At 34.0% G+C, this 23,285-nt stretch overlaps 2 protein-coding genes across 6 annotated transcripts in view; one reads left to right on the top strand and one right to left on the bottom strand.

Annotated features, from left to right (window-relative positions):
* The window catches only part of CLGN (calmegin), a 39,000-nt gene extending 23,745 nt beyond the window's left edge, over nucleotides 1-15,255 (top strand). Inside the window, exons 6-15 of one of the 3 annotated variants that reach the window (XM_016950982.4) lie at nucleotides 1,680-1,761; nucleotides 3,196-3,388; nucleotides 4,706-4,895; nucleotides 7,489-7,602; nucleotides 7,725-7,875; nucleotides 9,660-9,875; nucleotides 10,990-11,115; nucleotides 11,375-11,483; nucleotides 12,980-13,080; nucleotides 14,404-15,255. In XM_016950982.4, coding sequence (XP_016806471.1) covers nucleotides 1,680-1,761; nucleotides 3,196-3,388; nucleotides 4,706-4,895; nucleotides 7,489-7,602; nucleotides 7,725-7,875; nucleotides 9,660-9,875; nucleotides 10,990-11,115; nucleotides 11,375-11,483; nucleotides 12,980-13,080; nucleotides 14,404-14,484 — 1,363 coding nt within the window. In that variant the 3' untranslated portion in view covers nucleotides 14,485-15,255. 3 annotated transcript variants of the gene reach the window in all.
* Nucleotides 15,256-21,156: 5,901 nt separating this feature from the next.
* Nucleotides 21,157-23,285, bottom strand: part of SCOC (short coiled-coil protein) — a 39,219-nt gene continuing 37,090 nt past the window's right edge. For all 3 annotated transcript variants that reach the window (XM_054683392.1, XM_001139435.6, XM_063809875.1), the window contains exon 4: nucleotides 21,157-22,749. In XM_054683392.1, the coding sequence (XP_054539367.1) occupies nucleotides 22,607-22,749 (143 nt within the window). In that variant the 3' untranslated portion in view covers nucleotides 21,157-22,606. The remainder of the gene's footprint in view (nucleotides 22,750-23,285) is intronic.

Below are 23,285 nucleotides of genomic sequence, written 5' to 3'. Positions count from 1 at the left end.
AGTTTGCAGTATAAGAAATGGACAAAGTGATTGAATCTAGGCATAATGGAACAATGAAACTATGTTCACATTTATGCAGCCACAGTACAAAATTGTTTTTTCCAGTTCTTACCTTTTTACAGAATGCTCTGTCCTGAGATAATCTATTATAAAGCAAAATCTTTTAATTTTTTTCTAAAAACAGTGACCTTTAAGTCATATCATGCACCACGTGTTCTACTTATAGTCTTCAAATACTTAAATTCCATGAAACAAAATTTTGTCAGCTATTGCTTAAAATAAAGATAAGACTTTGAGGAAAACAAACTGTCCTCTATTTAAAAAATGAAAAAGAACAAAAGAATACCTTCCTTCTGATTATCATAGAAGCATTTTGAGCATGTATTTGCCACTCATTGGGCATGATATCCTTTAATCATCATAACAGTCCTTTGAGGTGTAAGTATGGGCCATATCTGCATATTATAGATGAGCAAATAGAGACTTAGAGCTTAAATGACTTGCCATTACCCAAGGAGTCACTAGAGTAAGTGGCAGAATCAAGAATAACTCTCAGGTCATTTTGACTTTAAAGTACATGCTTGTGGCCACTGTTGTAGATATAGCTTAAGAAATAAAGCATGGTAAAAAGTATAGGAGAAAATCACCCCTTTCAAATCAGAGATACTTAAAATTTTGTTTCCTCTTTTTTTAATACAAAGTATGTACACCAATTGCGTTCAAACTGTTGAAATTTTGTATGCTATCATGTTTTACCTTCTTGTCACTAAATTTCTTCAGATACATTTACAACTATAGTCCTTTATTAAAATGATCATTATTTCTGGTTATTTCTCTAGTTTTCATGTCTTTTTGTTTTAATTCATTTAATGAAATCATAACCTTTTTTGTTTTTACTGTTTGACAGCCATTTCCTCGTTGATTTTTGTCACATATAATTCATTAATTTAACAACAAAAAATCTCGTAAGTCTATGCCTCATTGCCATAGCAAGGCTATTTCCTTTTAAAGTTACCAATAAAGAAAAAAAACTTTGCTGAGAATTACACTGTGTTGTAAATTCATAAGAGACTCTCATGTTCATTCTTTTAGCTGTTATACTAAACAGTGAAAATTTCCCATATCTCCTGGCTCTTTAGGTCTGAAATCCAGCTTATTGACTGAGATTATGAATCTCTTTGCTGGAGCTATTTAATTAAATGTACAACTTATTTAACATGGTAAGGTGTAATGAACTCTAGGTATCTAAGATCATTAGCAATTTCTTAGAAATCTTGCTGTAGCTGTGGTTCTTACGGCCTTTGTTTTTTTTTAGTTTATAAAGTTTAAGTATAGTGCCTACCTTATCAGAATTTGAAATTTCCTGTTGTAGTTTTAGTCACAGTATCTTATGCTTAATTTATCAGTTTTGATGGAAAAAAATTTAAACAAATTGATTGGTTTGTCTGCAGTTGATTGTAATCATTCCATTTTTAATATTTTAATGATGTGTCTTGTTTCAGAGTAGTAGAAAAGCGTTTCTGCTTATTTCCTGTAGGTTGTAGATATGCTTTATATGAGTTTTCTGATAATGTAAAAAAATTTATACTTACATGAATTGAGAATAATAAGATTATATTTTAAAGAGCAATTAGTAAATTTTATTTATCAGTAGTACGGTTCTTTTTCCCTTTATTCAGATATGAAGTAAATTTTCAAGATGGTATTGATTGTGGAGGTGCATACATTAAACTCCTAGCAGACACTGATGATTTGATTCTGGTATGATATTTTAATATTTAAGAAAACCTTATTAAAATTAATAAGTATTTTTAAGGAACAATTGATAAAACTGAAAATTTTGTCTTCAACTGAAATTGAAAAGAATTGTAGATATCTTTTTTCAATGTGAATTTACATAGCTCTTACAATTCGCCTTCTAGTTTTATATAAAGCTGTGTTACTTGAAGGCATCAATTTTATAATCTTTAACAACATGAAAAAGTTTACCATGTCTGTAGGACAAAAACTACGTGATACTTATAAATTCTTTTGAAATATAGCTTAGAGTTATTTTCTTTACAGAATAAGACTCTTAAGTTTGTTTAGAGAAGCATAACAAAGCAAAGCAGTGAAACAAAATGGCCGAAGAACCAAATTAAAAGGGGTTAGCAACCCACAGAAAGTAACTAATTTTAAAAACTTTTCATGATGAAATAGGTTTATACTTCTAAGAGGTTGTATTAGGACCATTGGAAAGTTGGGGATATTTCTTATAGCCTTCTCCTGTAAAAGGCTGTTTCAGACTTTCTGCATATAACAGAAATACGATAGATGAGACATCAGGGGTATATTTTTCAGAACACTTAGCTGTACATAAGCTATGAAATGTAGATGGGAGACTTTTTCATGTACTACTCATTATTATTAGGATCAAGTGAAGGAGAGGCCATTGTAGTATATGTTGAAGCTCTTGTTTTAGATGAACACTTGAAGGTAGGATGACAAAAAAATCTAATGCCAAGTATTTCTATAAGCACTTTATCTGATTAATTCACTTAATCCTTAGAGAACTCTTATAAGGTAGGTACTATTATCATCTCCATACTTCAGAGGTGATGAAATGGAGGTGCAGAGAGCTTTAAAAAATTTGACTCAGGGTGACACCCAACTAGTTTAGGAGGCAGTGGTAGGATTTGAACCCCAGTATCTGACTCCATACCCCATGCTGTTACCCACTATGCCATGCCAAATAAAGAGAAATTCATGTCCTCGTGTCTGTTTTTATGTCTGAATGAATCTCTCTTCATCTTGTGCTCAGAGGGTCATTTTCTGGTATCTTCCTAAGTAATAGTAATGGGTAATAATTTTAGTCTTAAGGCCATAAATATGCTTTCCTCTAATGCCTAATTCTCTCAATAAAAATATTAGTAATATAGATTTACATAGAGAGTTAAAGCATATTATGGTGTTGCTAGAGTATTTTCAGCTTCTGTCCCACATCTTCAGGAAGTAGTGTGTACTTAAAAAAATCTATATTGAAGTAAAATTTGTCATTTTTCCATGTCCTTTATTGTCACTTGTGTTAAATAGCTAGCTCTTTGGTGAATTACCATTTAATATATTTTTGTAAACTCTACCCATTGGATAAAATACAGAAATGCATTAAATAGTCTGTGATTCTGGACTAATGCCAAGACTCATCTCTCTTTGAAGGAAAACTTTTATGATAAAACATCCTATATCATTATGTTTGGACCAGATAAATGCGGAGAAGATTATAAACTTCATTTTATCTTCAGACATAAACATCCCAAAACTGGAGTTTTCGAAGAGAAACATGCCAAACCTCCAGATGTAGACCTTAAAAAGTTCTTTACAGACAGGAAGACTCATCTTTATACCCTTGGTATACCCTTTTAATTCATTCATGTATTCAAAAATATTTGCTGACTATTGATGTATTCATGGCAAGTGCTTTACAAGAAAACAAACGTGTACCCCATCCTGAAGGAGCTTATCTTTTTCAGAAAATAGGACATGTATAATGACAGCACAGGTAGAAAATAAAGTACCATATAAGAAAGAGAGATGAGGCACAGCTAAGAGTTCACAAGCAATATTACTTCCAGCTTAGAGACTTGGAACAAAGCTCGGAAAGATTATATTTGAACTCGTCTTGAAGTACAGATAGAATGTTGAAGACAGTAGGGTGAAAGGACATTTTAGATGTTGTGACAGTGGTGCTGTAAGAACAGAAAACTAGAAAATAAAAAGAAGAGGCCAGAACAGAAAACTAAAAAATAAAAAGGAAGAGGCCCTTAATGCCAGACTAAAAAGTTTAGACTTTATTCTGTAGGCAGTTGTGATTATTGTTATGTCCTACCTTGTGTTGGTTGTGGCATGTACTTCGAAAGGAGAAGCATTGAGCAGCCATATATTAATATACTTAAGTAAATAGGAATTTGCATAGATATGGGGGTGAGGGACATCATAAGGAGTTGTTTCTCCCATTCTCAAGTATAATGGCTGTAGAGCTCTGGTCAGCCCACTATCAAAATCAGAGCATATTGGAACCTAATAGGACATTTTGAAATGGCCCTATTGGCTTCCTTTCTCACGTCTCAACTCCACCCAAGATTAAAGTATTTCAATCTTTTTCCCCAAATGCTGCAGTTGTAGAAACATTCATTTTGTCTGCTCGGGCAATGCCCATTTCATCTTCAATATCAGATGTGATATAATAAATATCTTTATGAAATAATTGAAAAAACTAGGCATTTGGGGGAACACCAAGTAAACTGTAGAAATAATGAGAAAATATTACTAGAACAGAATAAATTAATTTTTTGTGTTATACTTACAACACTTTAAGATGGTATCAAAAAAATTAAATGCTGAAAAAGATTAGCTTGTATTTTGTAACTATAAAAGAGTGAAGCTGACTCGTTATGAGTCCCAAAACAGAGCTATTTGGTATTATTTTTTATTTGAGAAGTAATGGAGCATTTTATTGTAAAAAATACAGTTTAAAACAAAATTTTATCTTTAGGAAATGTATCTAGTGATTTTAGAATGTTTTAGTTCAATACATTGGTTATTCCTCTATTTCTGGTTGGGAAAAAAGCTTTACCCATGGAGTTAAGGGTAGTTACATTATTTAGAAGATTATCTTTAAAGCGTATATCAAAATGATAACTATAATTTATTTAAATTGGTCCCTTAGTGATGAATCCAGATGACACATTTGAGGTGTTAGTTGATCAAACAGTTGTAAACAAAGGAAGCCTCCTAGAGGATGTGGTTCCTCCTATCAAACCTCCCAAAGAAATTGAAGATCCCAATGATAAAAAACCTGAGGAATGGGATGAAAGAGCAAAAATTCCTGATCCTTCTGCCGTCAAACCAGAAGACTGGTAAGCAAATAATTCGGTAGCAAAGCATTATCTGGCATAACTAGGTAATGAAACAACATATAAGTGAAGTTTACAACCCATGAAGTTTATTTTTTTAAACATCAGAACTACTTATTTTTAGTATTTTGGGTGAAATATTTTCTAAAATGGATTTTACACTTCCCTCCCTGTAATTTTTTTTATTTCTATTGATAATTATGTTGCATTTTTCAATATATATTTATTTTTTATGTTTTCAATGCTGTGGATAAAAAATTTCATAAATCCAAAATACCAGTGCTTTAATTTTCATTCCTAGTTTGATCTTTATTGTATGTGTGTGAGAGTCCGAGGTGGGCAGATCACCTGAGGTCAGGAGTTCGAAACCAGCTTGGCCAACATGGCGAAACCCCATCTCTACTAAAAACACAAAAATTAGCGGGCATGGCGGCGGGTGCCTGTAATCCCAGCTACTCGGGAGGCTGAGGCAGGAGAATTGCTTGAACCCAGGAGGCAGAGGCTGCAGTGAGCCCAAGGTCGTGCCACTGCACTCCAGCCTGGTGACAGAGCAAGATTCTGTCTCAAAAAAAAAAAAAAAAAAGAGTATGTTTGCCCTTAAATGAGAGAAACCACATATAACTGCTTCATTCTGATTGTTGAAATGTGTTAGAGTTTGTTTTACGAAGTACTAAAAGAAATGCTCCATTAAATTTTAACTTTTGGTTACTCTGAGCACTCAGAAACTCAAGATGACATTGGTATCAGGCAAGCACAAATCTATACATTTGTAAAGTTCATTATTTCTGTTTATTTTGTAACTCATTTGGAAAATCATGAAGTGGCCTCTTGTTTAAAATTTCTATCTTTCTGTAATGATGAAAATTGTATTAGTAGTTCAGTACCTTATGTTTATATACTTCAGAATTTACTAAGTGTTTTGTTTTTGTTTTTGTTTTTGTTTGAGATGGAATCTCGCTCTGTCACCCAGGTTAGAATGCAATGGCGTGATCTCAGTTCACTGCAGCCTCTGCCTCCTGGGTTCAAGGGATTCTCCTGCCTCAGCCTCATGAGTAGGTGGGATTACAGGCATGTGCCACCACGCCCGGCTAATTTTTGTATTTTTAGTAGAGATGGGATTTCACCATGTTGGTCAGGCTGGTCTCGAACTCCCGATCTTGTGATCCTCCCGCCTCAGCCTCCCAAAGTGCTGAGACTACAGGCTTGAGCCACCACACCAGCCTAAGTGTTCTTTTTAAAATAAGAATGCTAGAATTAAATAAGGAGAGTTTTAAAAATTATATTGGAATAGGGAAGAACTTTCCAAATATGACATAAAATCCAAGAATCCTTTAAAAATAAGTTCAACTACATGAAAATAAATGATTTGTATATTGCAAAAAAAAAAAAAACCTCCCTAAACTATTTCAAAAAACACACAAGAACCAGGAAAAATTATTTTCAATCATATAGCTGACAGAGAGCTAATTTCTTAGTATAAAGGTAATGAGCTAAGAAAAAATAGTTTTTGTGTATCACTTATGCTACTAAATGTACATTCAAAGTTCAGTGAGATACCATTTTTCACCTACCACATGGGCAGAAATCAAGAAGTTTGGTAACACTCTTCGCAAGGACAGGAGAAAATAGGTACTTTTGCATGCTGCTGGTAGAACCGGAAGTGGAGTGTAACCATTATAGAGAGTAATTTGGATGCTACTATCAAAATTTAAAATGTCGATACTCTTAACAATTATATTTTCACAGATGAGAAATGGCATATATTCTAGGACATTCACTCTAGCATTGTTTGTATTAATAATAGTAAAATTTTGGAAACACTAAATGTCCTCCAAGAGGAGATAAGCTAAATAAATTATGGTGTATCCTCAAGTAGAAAACTATGCAACTGTTAAGAATGAAGCTATATATATATATACACACACATATATATATATATGCTCCAGCCAGTCATGGTGGCTCATGCCTGTAATCCCAGCACTTTGGGGGGCTGAGGTGGGTGGATCACCTGACGTTAGGAGTTCAAGACCAACCTGGCCAACATAGTGAAACCCCATCTCTACTAAAAATACAAAAACTTAGCCAGGCGTGGTGGCAGGTGCCTGTAATCTCAGCTACTCTGGAGGCTGAGGCAGGAGAATTGCTTGAACCCAGAAGGCAGAGGTTGCAGTGAGCCGAGGTCGCACTATTGCACTCCAGCCTGGGAAACAAGAACAAGACTCCACCTCAAGAAAAAAATAATAATAATGGAGCTCCTCGAACAGTCTTGACACATAGTAAGCATGCAATATATATTTGTTGATGAATGACTGAGTTTTTAAGTAACAAAAGCAAGGTCTAATACATTATGTATAGAATGCTATCATTCGTATTAAAAAAAAGAATGTATACGTGTGTGCATGTATGCATAGAGCACAACAGGGAATATGTACCAAAAATTGGCAAGTTAGCAAAAGATTTAGGTGGGTGGTAGATGAGGACAAATAACAGGCACAAACAAAAGGGAGGGAAATAATTTTATGGTACCTTCTTAGTGTTGTAACATGCATTTTTAAACTTTCTGAATAATTAGTAATATAAAACGTTGTATTTACAGGGATGAAAGTGAACCTGCCCAAATAGAAGATTCAAGTGTTGTTAAACCTGCTGGCTGGCTTGATGATGAACCAAAATTTATCCCTGATCCTAATGCTGAAAAACCTGATGACTGGTAAGCACTCCTCATCTTCAAATGTCGATTTCAAATGTTTCTTACATGCATTTTTGTTACTAGTTTATATGACTGATCTGAGACTTGAGGTTACTGTATTTGCTTTGTTTTAATATCCTAAGGAATGAAGACACGGATGGAGAATGGGAGGCACCTCAGATTCTTAATCCAGCATGTCGGATTGGGTGTGGTGAGTGGAAACCTCCCATGATAGATAACCCAAAATACAAAGGAGTATGGAGACCTCCACTGGTCGATAATCCTAACTATCAGGTAACAACCGCTTGTTCCAATTATTTAGTGAAGTTAAAAATGTTGTGATCTTTTCTATTTAAATATCTAATTACCTATGTCAACTTTTGGAAGTTTCATTTTTAATTTTAAGATGTCAAAGAAAATAGACCCCAACTAATTTATATTTTAAAAGTAGAGCATCAATTATGTAATTTTCTGGGGAAATAAATCACTTCATACTATATTCTTCCCTAATTATCAGTTGATGCTCACTTTGAAATAAAGTTCTATTTTAGAAGTAAATATAAGAAGTGAATTTTGATCAAATAGACTCATATTGTACATTTTAGTAATTAATGCCTGTGCTTAATTAATGTACTTATTATTTAGTATTATTAAAATTCTGATTTTTGGCCAGGTACGGTGGCTCATGCCTGTAATCCCAGCACTTTGGGAGTCCAAGGCGGGCGGATCACGAGGTCAGGAGATGGAGACCACCCTGGTCAACATGGTGAAACCCTGTCTCCACTAAAAATACAAAAAATTAGCCAGATGTGGTGGCACACGCCTGTAGTCCCAGCTACTCAGGAGGCTGAGGCAGGGGAATCTCTTGGACCCTGGAGGTGGAGATCGCAGTGAGCTGAGATCGTGCCACTGCACTCCCGCCTGGCGACACAGCAAGACTCAAAAAAAAAAAAAAAAAAAAAAAAAAAAAAAAAAACCTGGCCTGGCGTGATCTTGGCTCACTGCAGCCTCTGCCTCCTGGGCTCAGGCGATTCTCCTGATTCACCCTCCTACGTAGCTGAGATTACAGGCACACCCCAGCACGCCCGGCTAACTTTTGTATTTTTAGCAGAGACGGGGTTTCACATGTTGGTCAGGCTGGTCTCGAACTCCTGACCGTGATCCGCCCGCCTTGGCCTCCCAAAGTGCTCAGGTTACAGAAGTAAGCCACCGAACCCAGCCCTGATTTTTTTCTGATATCAATCGACATCTTTTGAGTGTATCTAGCTTTTTATATTAAAAGTTTCTATGTTATCCACTTAACCCTCTAGTTTTATCTTTGTAATTATTTATGGATACATTCTAACATTATATATATGCAGTTTCATATTCTAATTACTCACTGTAGTTTTTATTAAAAGCATTTAACACAAAATGTTTCTTTTGGTAAATTTTTTGTTTGATGTCTGTCTCTTTTATTCGACTTTAAACTCCATAATACAGGAACCATGTATGTCTCCATCATCTGGCATAGTGCCTGGCCTAGAATACATACATGTGATGGTGGAGTGAGTCAGTGAGCAATGATATTGTTGAATGTATTTGATTTAATGGACAGTTTAATCATTTAAGATCTAATGGAAGTTTTAGGTTGAGTAGTTGTGCCGAGATTCAACCATACCTGATTAATGATATTTGTCATGGGTACATGTTAAATGGAGTAACTCCATTTTTGCTATACAATGATCTTTCTGATTTGGACAACTTGAATAACATTTTGCAATGAATAACTTTACTAAATCTAAAAATTTGTCCAAAGTAGACAAATTATGAAATTTATTCATGTTTCCGTTTATGTTGGATTTTCCCTTTTCCTTATTTTGCAGAATTTAAAGTTAGTATCACTCATAGGGAACATTGTGTACACAGCAAAAGAAACAAGATTTTATATCCAGGATATTACTAATGAATTAATATCAGTTAAAATTCTCTTTTTTCCAGTTAGCATTGCGAATTTCATTCAACAGCAGCTACTTATTAAGCAGCATTTATAATGAAGTTATTTTATTTGAAAATGTCTTCAATTACTTTTCTTCCAGGGAATCTGGAGTCCTCGAAAAATTCCTAATCCAGATTATTTCGAAGATGATCATCCATTTCTTCTGACTTCTTTCAGTGCTCTTGGTTTAGAGCTTTGGTCTATGACCTCTGATATCTACTTTGATAATTTTATTATCTGTTCGGAAAAGGAAGTAGCAGATCACTGGGCTGCAGATGGTTGGAGATGGAAAATAATGATAGCAAATGCTAATAAGGTATGGTGTTGACCAATAGCAGTAGTGATATAACTATGAATAATAATACTTGGTCTTGGTTGTAGGTTATTCAGATGGCTCTTTTAAATGCAAATAAATGTGCAGTAACTACTAAATGCCAAGGAAATGTGTTTGAATAAGTTTATGTAGACAGAATATTTTGCTTTTTATGTTACTTCATTATGAGCTATATATGCATATGTAAGTCCTCATTTTATTCATTAAATTATAACATCGTTAATGGGATTTAATGCTTATTTACTGTTCATAGAAGAAGACTACTTAATATCTTTGTCATCTTGCCAGTTCAAGACCTAAGTGACAATGATAATCTAAATATTACTGTTTATTTAACTATTTTTTACTTAGAGGAATGTACAAAGAATTTATAGTTTAACATTATTAAATTCTGTTCCAGTTTTTTCCCGAAACCTTAACACTGTTTAGAAAAGGTTGGGCTAAATATTTCAACACAATGCATCTTAGAAAATGTATCATTAAATTCAGTTGCTATAAAGAAAAATTCTTACCTTACATTTGGTTCCTTGGGTCACTAGCGAAAAACCATCAAAAGAGTAGGTGAAGAGGGATTCTTGTTTTGAACCTCTTGTAACTAAAACATTTGATTTTTTAAATTTTATTTTAATAAGAGAAATAATATCCTTACTGAGGGTCTTATGTGTGAAATGTGTTTATATAAAAAAGAAAACAATTCTGAGGTATGATTTTTAGTAGGTTCTTTAAAAGTACAGAATGAATGATCAGAGTACAGAATGAATGATCACTTCAAATAAACCAGGTAATACATCCATAAAAGGTAGTTCTATTCTGAAATTTACCAAAAAGGAAAATTACCATTTTTCTTGCCAGTATGTTAGAAGTTTCCACTTTTGTCATAACATACCTTCTGCTATCAAGTCTCACTCAGTGATGCATGCTAATAATTAAATTAGACTTTACAAAGTATAAGGTGGGAAAATGAAACTTCTTTTACTTACGAGTTCATCACTCCTTAATGTAAAATGCCTGAGTAAATAAGTTTTTTTGTATCTTGTGTTACCCAGTAAAGGTTTGTAAAATTTGAATTGCATTTTTATGCTTATCTCATCTATAGCCTGGTGTATTAAAACAGTTAATGGCAGCTGCTGAAGGGCACCCATGGCTTTGGTTGATTTATCTTGTGACAGCAGGAGTGCCAATAGCATTAATTACTTCATTTTGTTGGCCAAGAAAAGTAAAGGTAAAGAAAATGGATTTCCTTCAACTTTTTTCACCCAAATTTCTTGTTAAGAGTTCTATAAATTAAGCAAGTGATTCTTAAAAGTAATAAACTAAATGTCTCATAAGTTTTACTGATAGTTCATTATGTATGTTATCAATTATTGCAAAAAAAACTTTCAAAATAGCACTCTGCCTTTAGTAAAAATAACTTATGTTAGCTACCACAGAAAAAATATAAAGATACAGAGTATAAAAAAACCGACATATGTATACCACAGACAAAAGGAGTACTAGAGCAAGAAGAAAAGGAAGAGAAAGCAGCCCTGGAAAAACCAATGGACCTGGAAGAGGAAAAAAAGCAAAATGATGGTGAAATGCTTGAAAAAGGTAAGATGATGAGAGTGATTTATAATGGAGACTCTGGGTAAAGCTCATAAAACAGTATATTGCCTTGAAATAACTAGTTATTACACTTGTTTATTATCGAGTTTATACATCTGAATCTCCCAAGAATATGTGACTGTGGCAAGAAGGAATAATAGTCCTCTGAGCAGCCACCCTGTTTATAGTTTTTGCATTCTAGGAGGAAGGAGATTTAAATAGTGTTCAGTTGCTTGAGAGCCTAGCAGTTAATGAATCCCATAGGCCATAGCTTTTTGCAAGGATGTTTCTTGGCTCTGGGAGTGTAGAAGATGAGATGGAGGGTGATAGAGGGTATCTATCATGGCCTCTGTAGAAAAGGAATAGATATAAAACAGATGATTGCAGCAACAAAATCAACACCAAGTCTTCCAACAGCTATTGTTAGTCAGATGCTTATCATATAGAAGAAATAATTTAATTAATTTTCTGAAAGGATTGCTGAACCTATATCCCCTTCTCACCCTATGTTAAACTCTTGAAGATGTTAGAACTGAAGTCACCCTTTGGTGGCTCTCCGCTGAGACCTCCTTACATAAGGTAGAAATAAAACTATTGATTTGCCCAGTGTCCCAAGCCAAATGTCTTGAAGCACAGTGTTTAACTCACTTAATGAAACAGTTGACTTAAAAACACATATGTGTCTATCTATTTTTTAAGAGACAGTATATATATATATATATACACACACATATACATACACATGTTCATGTGTGTATTAGGATAGGTATCTAAAACAACAAATGTTTCAGGTTGTAAGTTGCCAGCCTTGTTTTTGTAACTTCTTAGTGCTTAGTATATTGATGTCTGGATCAGCCTTATTTTGAGGGAATTTAAGTATCAGAGGGGCCTGCTTGTATAAAGGTACTTTCACCACTTTCTCCTATACACATAGTCCCACATTGGAACTACGTAGAAGAAGTAGAGTTGATTTTTCAACTTCCCTTTCCCCAAAGCCCATTCTTGGTGGGGGTAGGAGTTTTTACTCTATATAGCTCCTAGGACGTGCTTAATATCTTTTGGTTAATAATGATGACAAAAGTTGGAGGTTCTGCTAAATGGAATCCTAAGGAGGGTCAATAACTGAAAAAATGCATGATGTCCACAGAGAACAAACATAAGTAAATAACATATTGAAGATTAAAAGATCACCAAAAATTAAAGGAAGTATTTTCCAAGACAGGAACACAGGAAAGATTATTATTTTTTGGTTTTCATATTACAACAGACTGAATGCTTAAGAATTTTTTAAACTTGTCCCCAAACTCAAATATGATTCATTTATAAAATATGATAATATAATGAGTATTTATAATTTTTAAATTTTTGAATGGAAGAAGTTGCTTCTAAATCTTGGAATAAATCTTGGAATTTAAATAAATCCCCTTTATTGTATTTAATACTTTTCAGTAGCAAAATTCTAATTTATTGAGTCTTTGCTTTTAACAAAATCTGTATTCTAGAAGAGGAAAGTGAACCTGAGGAAAAGAGTGAAGAAGAAATTGAAATCATAGAAGGGCAAGAAGAAAGTAATCAATCAAATAAGTCTGGGTCAGAGGATGAGGTAACAGAAAATAAGCTGGTTTCTATGTATAGTTGTTATCCATAAAAAGTTTTTTCAATAAAAGCACCAATATGGTTTATGAAAGAATTTTTGCCATATTTCTCTCAGCTTTTATAAGAGCCTCTATATTGTTTTTAAAACATATCCATAAGGAAGGAAAGAAAAATACTGTAATTTATATTGTCTCAATGCCTAGTAAAACAGTATAGAGCAAGCCTGTGACGTACAAAATATAAAGATAGAATACATGTATCCAAAATTATGACTTTCTCATTGAAATTCTATTGAAAAGCATAATAAACACATTGTTTGAATATTTAAAAGATAATTATCATTATTATAATTTTTATAGCTGTTGTAAAACATCTTTATTGTCTCAACATTTTACTCTCACGTTTTAAAATATTTCATTCATTGGGTAGTTGAGTACTATCTGCCTGATAGGGTATTTTTCTCAAATCTTTAGTGAACTTTTCTCCCCCCTTATTAGTCTACCCCTTTTTGTGTCCTGATATAAAATGGAACTTTGCACAATGTTTTTTTTTTGTAAGTTATTATGGAATGAGAAATCCCGAGTATAATTAGAGCCAGAGCTGTCTTTTTTCTTTTTTATTTTTAACCCAGCATAAACCAAAAACCAGTTTTCTCTGGCCCTTAAAGAGCTGCGTAGCCTTACCCCACAGAGTCACCATCCTAACATATTACATTCCAACTATGTAGGTAGGATAAAAGTACAGTTCTGCCTGCTCTTGCATGTGATGAAATGAATTTTGTATTTTATCTATTTAAAGAAATCCTCCAAATAAATTTGCAATTATTGTTAAGTCTTTCCTAATGTTTAATCAGTACACCTACTGGTTGCTGGTCTTCCTGCCCTCTGAGTTTTTATAGGGACTTTGGGACCATTATTTAGTATGAATATCCATATTTAGGGAGAGCTAGGTGAAGAGAATTTCTTCCAGAGCCAAGTTTTAAATAATCATTGTTTCTGCTGTGACTTTCTTAAAATAATACCTGCAGTCATTTACTTGAATATGTATTATATTTACATTTACTTTACAAAACATTTTGTGTACCTTCGAAAACATCTTAATTCCATCTTTCAGTCTTTCCATCTTCTTATGTGTATGTGTCAGTGAGCTAGAATACATCGATTTTTGTATAGCCTTGAGAAATAACTATAACTTTATTTCATATAATACCTTCATAATAGCACTTGATTGATAGCACGTATATTTTAGAGAATAATAAATATATTGTTTACTACTATCTACTAGTTACGTGTTATACTAAAAGAAACCTTTTCATAATTATTTTTTCTAGATGAAAGAAGCAGATGAGAGCACAGGATCTGGAGATGGGCCGATAAAGTCAGTACGCAAAAGAAGAGTACGAAAGGACTAAACTAGATTGAAATATTTTTAATTCCCGAGAGGGATGTTTGGCATTGTAAAAATCAGCATGCCAGACCTGAACTTTAATCAGTCTGCACATCCTGTTTCTAATATCTAGCAACATTATATTCTTTCAGACATTTATTTTAGTCCTTCATTTCAGAGGAAAAAGAAGCAACTTTGAAGTTACCTCATCTTTGAATTTAGAATAAAAGTGGCACATTACATATCGGATCTAAGAGATTAATACCATTAGAAGTTACACAGTTTTAGTTGTTTGGAGATAGTTTTGGTTTGTACAGAACAAAATAATATGTAGCAGCTTCATTGCTATTGGAAAAATCAGTTATTGGAATTTCCACTTAAATGGCTACACAACAATATAACTGGTAGTTCTATAATAAAAATGAGCATATGTTCTGTTGTGAAGAGCTAAATGCAATAAAGTTTCTGTATGGTTGTTTGATTCTATCAACAATTGAAAGTGTTGTATATGACCCACATTTACCTAGTTTGTGTCAAATTATAGTTACAGTGAGTTGTTTGCTTAAATTATAGATTCCTTTAAAGACATGCCTTGTTCATAAAATCACTGGATTATATTGCAGCATATTTTACATTTGAATACAAGGATAATGGGTTTTATCAAAACAAAATGATGTACAGATTTTTTTTCAAGTTTTTATAGTTGCTTTATGCCAGAGTGGTTTACCCCATTCACAAAATTTCTTATGCATACATTGCTATTGAAAATAAAATTTAAATATTTTTTCATCCTGAATACCCTATTTGACAGGTTATTATTGGGGAGGCTTTATATTATTTTCCTTATTACTAAGGGATTCTAATGGCTGATTTCAATTCTTCATGCTTTTATATATTTTTTTTTTCTTGTTTCCAGTGGGGTTGGAATGCTTTTGTATATTTATCTTTTTTTTTTTCCTGAACAAGTTTCAATCTATTTTAAGTCTGTCATCTCATCTATGAATAGCTTCAAAGCTGCCACTGAGGCGGATAGGAGCAACTATTATTATTGCTCTTCTTTTTAAAGCAGTTACCACGTCACTAGACTACATTAAAATGGAGCTGTGTTGTTCCACTTAAAATATTTTATTTATGAAATTCTTATGTCTGGGTAACAGGTTTAGACTCTTTGGAAGAGGATCTAAATCTTTGAGACCACAGAACTACTTGAATACTAACTACCTAGAAAACTTTCCGCTTGTTAGGTAAGATTTTGGATTCCTTCATAGACGTACACATACCCCATCTTTGGGCAAGCCCTAAACTATTACAGGTTCCCATACAACTCCTTCCCCAGTAGGTAAATTTAGAACTTATGAATAAGGAAAATAAGTCTCTAGCTTCTGCTTTTACTGAAGGAAGCCAAACATAGCCACTAATACTATTCACTCCTTAATTCAAAGAGTGAATTGAAAAAGAAAATAAGTTATTTACTCCATTGCTATACTCTGAACTTCTATAAATTGGTGCTAGAAAATCTTAATACATAGTATTTAGCCATACTTTGTATTTATTTAATATGAACTGAACACATCTTGCAAGCATTCTCCCTCTCTAGCTCACTTTGCATTTGGAGTGTAATAATCCTAGATGAGAATATTTCTGAAGGTAAATCACTACTTCGGGACTTAAATTTTTTTAATCAAAACCTTCTTGCCTGGGAAGTCTCTTGCATGTGAACATTTTTTCTAAAGATTGTTTAAAGCTTGTTTATTTTTTTTACTTTCTTGATTGCAGATTCATTTGTTTGGTTAAACTCCATGAGCTTGCAGTGGTAAAATTTGAGCAACTGAATTTCCCAAGTCACTGCTAATTCCTGTGCACACACTCGTTTGTGGATGTACCATAACTGACAGGTTTAACCAAAACTAAAACTCTAATTTATGACCTGTACTATATCCATGCAACAGACAGTCTTTCTTAATAATCAAATGGCTTTTTCCTTTTACTCCCTGACTCTATTGTTCAAAATGACCTACATTTTATCCATAAAGGAGAGAAATAGTGTATTTTGCTTTTCTTTATTTTTGTTTGCCTTTTCAGAGGCTTTTTAACTTGATCAGTGTAAAGTAACATCCGTTTTCTTGAATATTTTTTACTGATAGTCTTGCTTCCATTAATAATTTCTCCAGGAAAACTTCATGTTTCTAGAATTAGTCTTTTTGAGGTATCAGTCCACATTTGGAGGAGAAACATGATGGAACTGCTTACATGCTAAAATGAACCACTAGAAATGAATTTAATGTATGGTAAAATTTCAGAATTCTAGTCCAAAAATGGTTTTGTATTCAATAGAAACTATTCAGAATAGTTAAAACATAAATACATTACACTCTAGGGTTCTGTGAACAATTTTTTGTTCTCTTTTCAATTGTGGCTATATGTTTTAACTTTAGCAGGATTTAAAGATTGTAAGATGGCTAAAGTAAGATAACTAAATATTTTATATGTGATTTATTAAAACATAAAAGAATATCTGCATAAATTTCAACAATTTCTTCCCCCCCAAAAGTATATAACTCCCATGTATTTCATAGTATGAAAGCTGAGTTTGGGAAATAAAATTATCCCTAATCTGAAAGGTCAGATATGGGGCAAGTTGATGGGAGAGAGAATGCATGGAAAAGCAGAGTAGTTTTAGAGAAGATGGGCAACATGATAACTGGAAAAATGGGCTTTTACCACCTAACATAGTCATCACATATTTTGTGTTTGTTAAATGAATACTTTTTTGGTAAAATTTGGGGATATTTCCAAGTTTTAATAGTACTTGATAAGCCATCTATAAAGTATACATTTTAAAACAAGATAAAATACATTGTAAAATTGATTACAATGAATGTACAACTTCAGCTTCTGTTTTCTCTCAACCCACCCTTTCATAGGTCCAAAGGCCAATGGCCAACATAAAGTCCCTGTTATATTAAATGTGCCTTTTTTGTTTGGTTTGGTTTTTGTTTTTTGAGGAGACACAGTCTCACTCTGTTGCTCAGGCTAGAGTGCAGTGGCACCATGCAGCTTTGAACCCTGGGCTCAAACAGTCTTCCCACCTCAGTCTCCCGAGTAGCTGGGACTACAGGCAAGTACCACCATGCCTGGCTAATTAAAAAATCTTTTTTTGTAGAGACATGGTCTCACTGTGTTGTTCAGGCTGGTTTCAAGATCCTAGGCTCAAGGAATCCTCTTGCTTTGGTGTCCCAAAGAGCTGGGAATACAGGTGTGAGCCACCACACCTAGCCTTGTAAATTGGTCTTTTAAATACCGTTAATCTCTGATTTCAGTGAAATAAACTACAGCTAGTTTTCTGATAAGAGTAAGAGGGAATTAAGTTTCTTCCAATTCTTAACCTTTCATGTCTTCACATTATCTGTTCTTTCATGATTTACAAATGGTCTTAACAACTAATCTCTGGTGTCCACTGGCAATAATTTTGGATGCATGCACATTGAAGAAGAATCTAATGACAATCACCAGAAAGTGTTCAGGGAAAAATAAAATTTTTATTGGGCAAAGTAAAGAATGGCTTTACATTCTAAAGATCTATTTTGCTTTTCTTCAGACGACAAAATTAATTTTAGATTTTATAATTCAACTACCATATTTCTCTTACAAAAGGGACTAGATCACAGGGAAGAGTGACAGGAATAGAGATGCGACATTAACTAGTTGGAACTAAATGCATACATGATTTTGGTTACTCTTCTACAAAAGGTTTTGTTGCTACAATTCCATGACCAAAAATCTCTGAAAAGTTAAAGATTTTCCTAGCATTTTGGCAACAAAACTCACCTGGTAGCTGAGCCTCACTTCCCCGGCAAGGTTTTATGTATATATGTAGTCTTTCTTTATCCTACTTTAATACTCATTTTGCTACAGAAATGTTAATATACTTGATTATAGGTGTTGCCCCAAACCATATTGGTGTCTGAGTCATAATATTTTATAAAATCTGGAAAACTCCAAATTCTAAGACATCTGGCCCTACAAGTTTCACACGAGGATCTGTGATGTGTAGTAACCTGCTGTGAGTCCAAAGGGAATATAAAGAGGACACATTTTGCATAGAATGGCAGTGTCAATATTGGGGAAATTCGTATTGGGAAACAGTGGGGAAAATGGGTGCCTTAAACTATTTGGGATGCTATAACAAAATATAGACTGGGTGGCTTATAAACAAATTTATTTCTCAGTTTTGGAAGCTGGAAGTCTGAGAGATCAGTGTTGAGGGCCCTCTTCCAAGATGCAGACTGCTGTCTTCTATGTGGCAAAAAGAGAGCTCTCTGGGGTTTCTTTTAATAAGGACACAATCCCATTCATGAGGGCTTCACCCTCATTACCTAATTATCTCCCAAAAGCCCCACCTCCTAAAAGCATCACATTGGGGTTAGGATTTCAACCTAAGAATTTTGGGAGGACACATTCAGTCCATAACAAGGAGTATGCTGATTTTTCCCTACCAAACATTATTCTACCAGCATGTAAACTAGGAAGTATTAAAGGAAAAACCATTCTGACACTTGTTAAAGCAGTAAAGAAGACTTTACTCAGGACTGTATATGTTAAGACCATCACCCAATAAGGGAAAGAAACTGGGCTCAACTAACACAGCAAATACAACTGAGGATTTATAGTCAATGAGCAGTGATGAGGTCAGTGGATGGAAAATTACTAAGTGGAGACATCAAGAGTAGGGTGAGTCTTGCCAAAGACAGGCCAGGTTGACGATCATCAGTTGAGGATGGGATTATCTCTAAACTCATTTAGCAGGATTTTTGCTAAAACTGGACTAGTCAAAATCAGGGCTCAGAGGTGCCTGTCTAAAATTTGGTCGAGTCTTTTCCAGAAGCTGGACACAGTCCCTGTGCACACTGTGTACCACCTATATTTCTAATGAAGAAATTATCCTGAAGTATTGCATAGCAAAAACTAAGTATATAGCATTAGCTTACCATTAACATGACAAGCAGTGGGGATATATTTTGACACCTACTAATCTGATAGCTCTAGTTGGAAAAAGCCAGAATGTTAAGTGAATTGGCTATTCCTTGCTTTTAGCAAGGTATCAAAAAAAATTGACATTTTCAAGCAAAGATGGAAGGGAATAGACAAAGTTTTGATACAAGGAACCTCATGAAATTAAGCCAATTGTTTCTGAAGTCTGAATAGCAGCAAAGGTTGAAAATTATTTTTGAGGTGGGGGAGATTGGGGGGAAGCCCATGAAGACTTCTCTACCAATTGTTAAGCCAAAGGAACCCAGCTTTGCAGTGATGATCTGCATGTAACATTCCCAGTGTAATCTTATTTTTAGTTGATCTCAAGATAGCCTCCATTAAAGAAAGGCAAAAATAATACATACTTTGAGAATTTGGTCAAAAGCTTGGTTGTGGTTCCTCAGCATATGCAATCAGAAGCACATTGATAAAAAGGCTTGAGTTTTTGAGAGAATCGTATTCCAAAGAAACATGAGCTTGGCCTTAAAATGATGGGCACCAAGTTCACACCAGCAGGAAGTGGACTGTCTTCACAATTCCCATGGAGTGAACACCCAATCTCTACTTCCGAGGTAGCCATGGAAGAAAATGGATAAGGAGTAACTTTCCAGAGGGGAAACCATGGAGTTCAATGAACAAGGGAGTCCCCTGCCAGAAATCAGAATCATAGTTGAATCAAGGAACTTCTCCACTGCTAGGGACAAAATCTTCATACATCTCCCAGGAGCATTCCACAATTTTTACGTTTCCCTTTATTCCATTTTCCAAATTGAGACTTTTTATTTGGCCAACCTGTCCCAACTACATTATAAATGGGCAGCAGCAAGGGTGAGAGCAAATAATTTGCCTATCAGTTTAGAGACTGTCAGACTATTAGAAGCCACATGTAAAGGGATGGACCTTTAATAGAGATCCTAGATTGTGAGCTGAATCACTAGCTGGATGAAGAGGGATTACTTTCTATGTAAGGGAAGATACTTGGTAGCACAAGAAGAGCTGTGGCTGAGGCTGCTAGCAGCCACCAAAATCTTGTATTTATAGCTGGAAGATGGCTTCTCAGCCAGGGACTACATTTCTCAGCTCCTCTTGTATCTAGATGTAACTAAGTCTCCACACCACTGGAATATGAGAAGATATATGAGCCATTTCCAGGCACAGCCCATAACACCTTGCATATGTACACTTCCATGTTCTTTTTCTGCAAATTAGAAGAATAACTAGAGTGACTTGAAAGCCATGATTTAAAATGGCAGCACCATCCTCAGCCAAAGTCCCTGAATAACTGTGTGAACAAGGGCTGCTAGCCTGCAATGCTGACCTTGGAACCACTGGTTGGGAGAGAAACGTCTATATTTATATTCTTTATCACTGGGTCTCTTGCTAAAGTAGCTTAGCCTACCCTAAAAAATACAACTTCCTTTTTCCCTGGAGATACTGGATCCTTTGAGTGCTTTGCTTTTGTTTTCCAAATTAATGTATAATAGCCTATGATATTTATATTGATAACCAGTTATAGTTTTATTAATAAAAATATTATTCCCCTAAATAATCAGTAACTGGGTACTTAAATAAGATACACTATTCTGTGGCACTGAATAACCCTGGATACACCACTATACCTAAGTACCCCATTTACTTAGGCAACTATATCAAAACACACACAACCTCTGAAATAGCTTTTTATTAAACGGCAAAGCAGAACTGCAACACAATTTAAATGTCTGTAAATTAGGTCACAAAAGGGATGCAAAATGTTTGCAGTTTGACTATTATATATTCACACAGCTAAAGTCATTCATCAACTCTTACACCAATACATAAGATTATTCCATGATTAAAAGCCCAAATCTAACAACCATAAGCTATATTAGTGGATCTCTTTTCATATTATAAGATTTTAGCAATACTTCCAATATTGATTTCCTTACCAAATGGAATCTAGAAGCTAAATTTTTAAAACTGTTAAAGGATGACTAAAACTCTTCAAACCCAGTAGCAGGGTTTACAGAAAATTCTAGAACAAGTGAGATAAAATACTGAGCAAGATAATAAGTATACATGTAAAACTTTCCCATTTTATTCACTATTCTAATACTAATACACCGTTATGGAATTTTGCAGAAGTTGACCCACTGGGTACGAATCAACTTAGAGACCAAACTCTTTGTAACTGTTCTCATCCAGATGTGGCTTACATAAGGGTAGTCAAACTTAATCCACTTTCATATATATTTCCCAAAAGATCTACTCTGTGCCAGAGAAAACACAAATCTGGAGTGAAAATATTTGGTTACTACTGTTTACCGAGTACTTTTCCACCCTATTTCCATTTTTCCTCAAAATTTTCTATTTTAACATACACATGACCAGAAATTATATATTTTCAGATAATACAAAATGAGTTATTTTGGGCAAAAAGAAGTTTTTAACAACAAATATTCCCAAGTTAATTCAGTTTCAAAGAAAAACCTTCATTTTTAGCCTCCATCTATTTCCAATTAATTAAAGAGACACTAGCATTCCTATCTTAACACTAAATACACAAATGAGAAGCCCTAGCTGAGACAGTATCTTATTTTGGTTAAGTTTCAACAATTAAAATACAGGTTACTCTCAGAGATGATTAACTATTAAAATTACTTTTACAAATGTGACACCAATTTTTTTCCTTAGCGGAAGGGAAATAGGAAGGAAGAGGCAAATGGAGAAGAGGCACAAGATGGTGGACAGGGTACATAAAGCTGTGCATTTAGTATATGATTTTGGTCACTTTTTCACAACATGGTGGTTATTTTCTTGTATATCTTACTAATCCTATAATAAAAGACAGTGCTAAACCTACAAATTCAATAAAACATTCATCTTTAAGTTTCATAAATATATGCAATTCTAATTATAAAGTCTCTACAATACATTTGCACGTTTTCATAGACTAACATAATACACAAACTTATGGAAGTCTCCTGTTATTGTGTTATTTTTGTCTACATCTGACATTATCTTCATAAATATTCAATGAAGCCACAAACAAAGGTACTGTAACTTTTGGAATCTATCCAAGTTTTAAAGAAAAAATGATCAGCAGCAATTCCATAAAACAGAAGGGTGTCAATCCCTTACTTTCTTTTGCTTTTTGTGTCAGTTGTTTGAAAAACACTAGAAGCTGACATGAGGTTTTCTATATATTGTCCAAGAACTTGGTTTTCTGATTTTAGCTTCAGATTTTCTTCCTTAACTGCATCTACTCTTGCAGAGAGATCTATATAAAAAATAAAAATGCCCATTATCAATAAAACAATGACAATGATTCCATATTACAAAATTCTTAGGATTCATTCTTAAATAATACAATCCTTAAATTTTAAGAATTCGGATTTTAGAGACAGCAAGGTAAACAAACTGAGTACAAATTAGTAGACAAATTCCTAAAAAGATATTTCACATTAGACTAAATGCTATTCTTCGTAAATAGCATTAATGTTGAGTAATTTTTTAAAAAGACTTTGTTTTTAAAATGTGAATTTTGGTTCATGTCTTATCAACATAAAACTATAACATCTTTACTAGAAATGTTTAAGATATACATCAGGTTAACACAACTGAATTCATATACTGAATACAGGCAGTCAGTTTCCAAGCAACTTATCATCTTGTATTGTAACATTATCAAGACATTCAACACATGCAGTTCCTGATGATCACATAAGAGGTTAATTCCGGCTGGGCATGGTGGCTCACACCTGTAATCCCAGCACTTTGGGAGGCCGAGGCGGGTGGATCATGAGGTCAGGAGTT

Source organism: Pan troglodytes, chromosome 3, assembly GCF_028858775.2.
Source record: "Pan troglodytes isolate AG18354 chromosome 3, NHGRI_mPanTro3-v2.0_pri, whole genome shotgun sequence".
In the NCBI taxonomy this organism is placed as follows: Eukaryota; Metazoa; Chordata; class Mammalia; order Primates; family Hominidae; genus Pan; species Pan troglodytes.
This window is presented reverse-complemented; position numbering and strand designations above follow the sequence as displayed.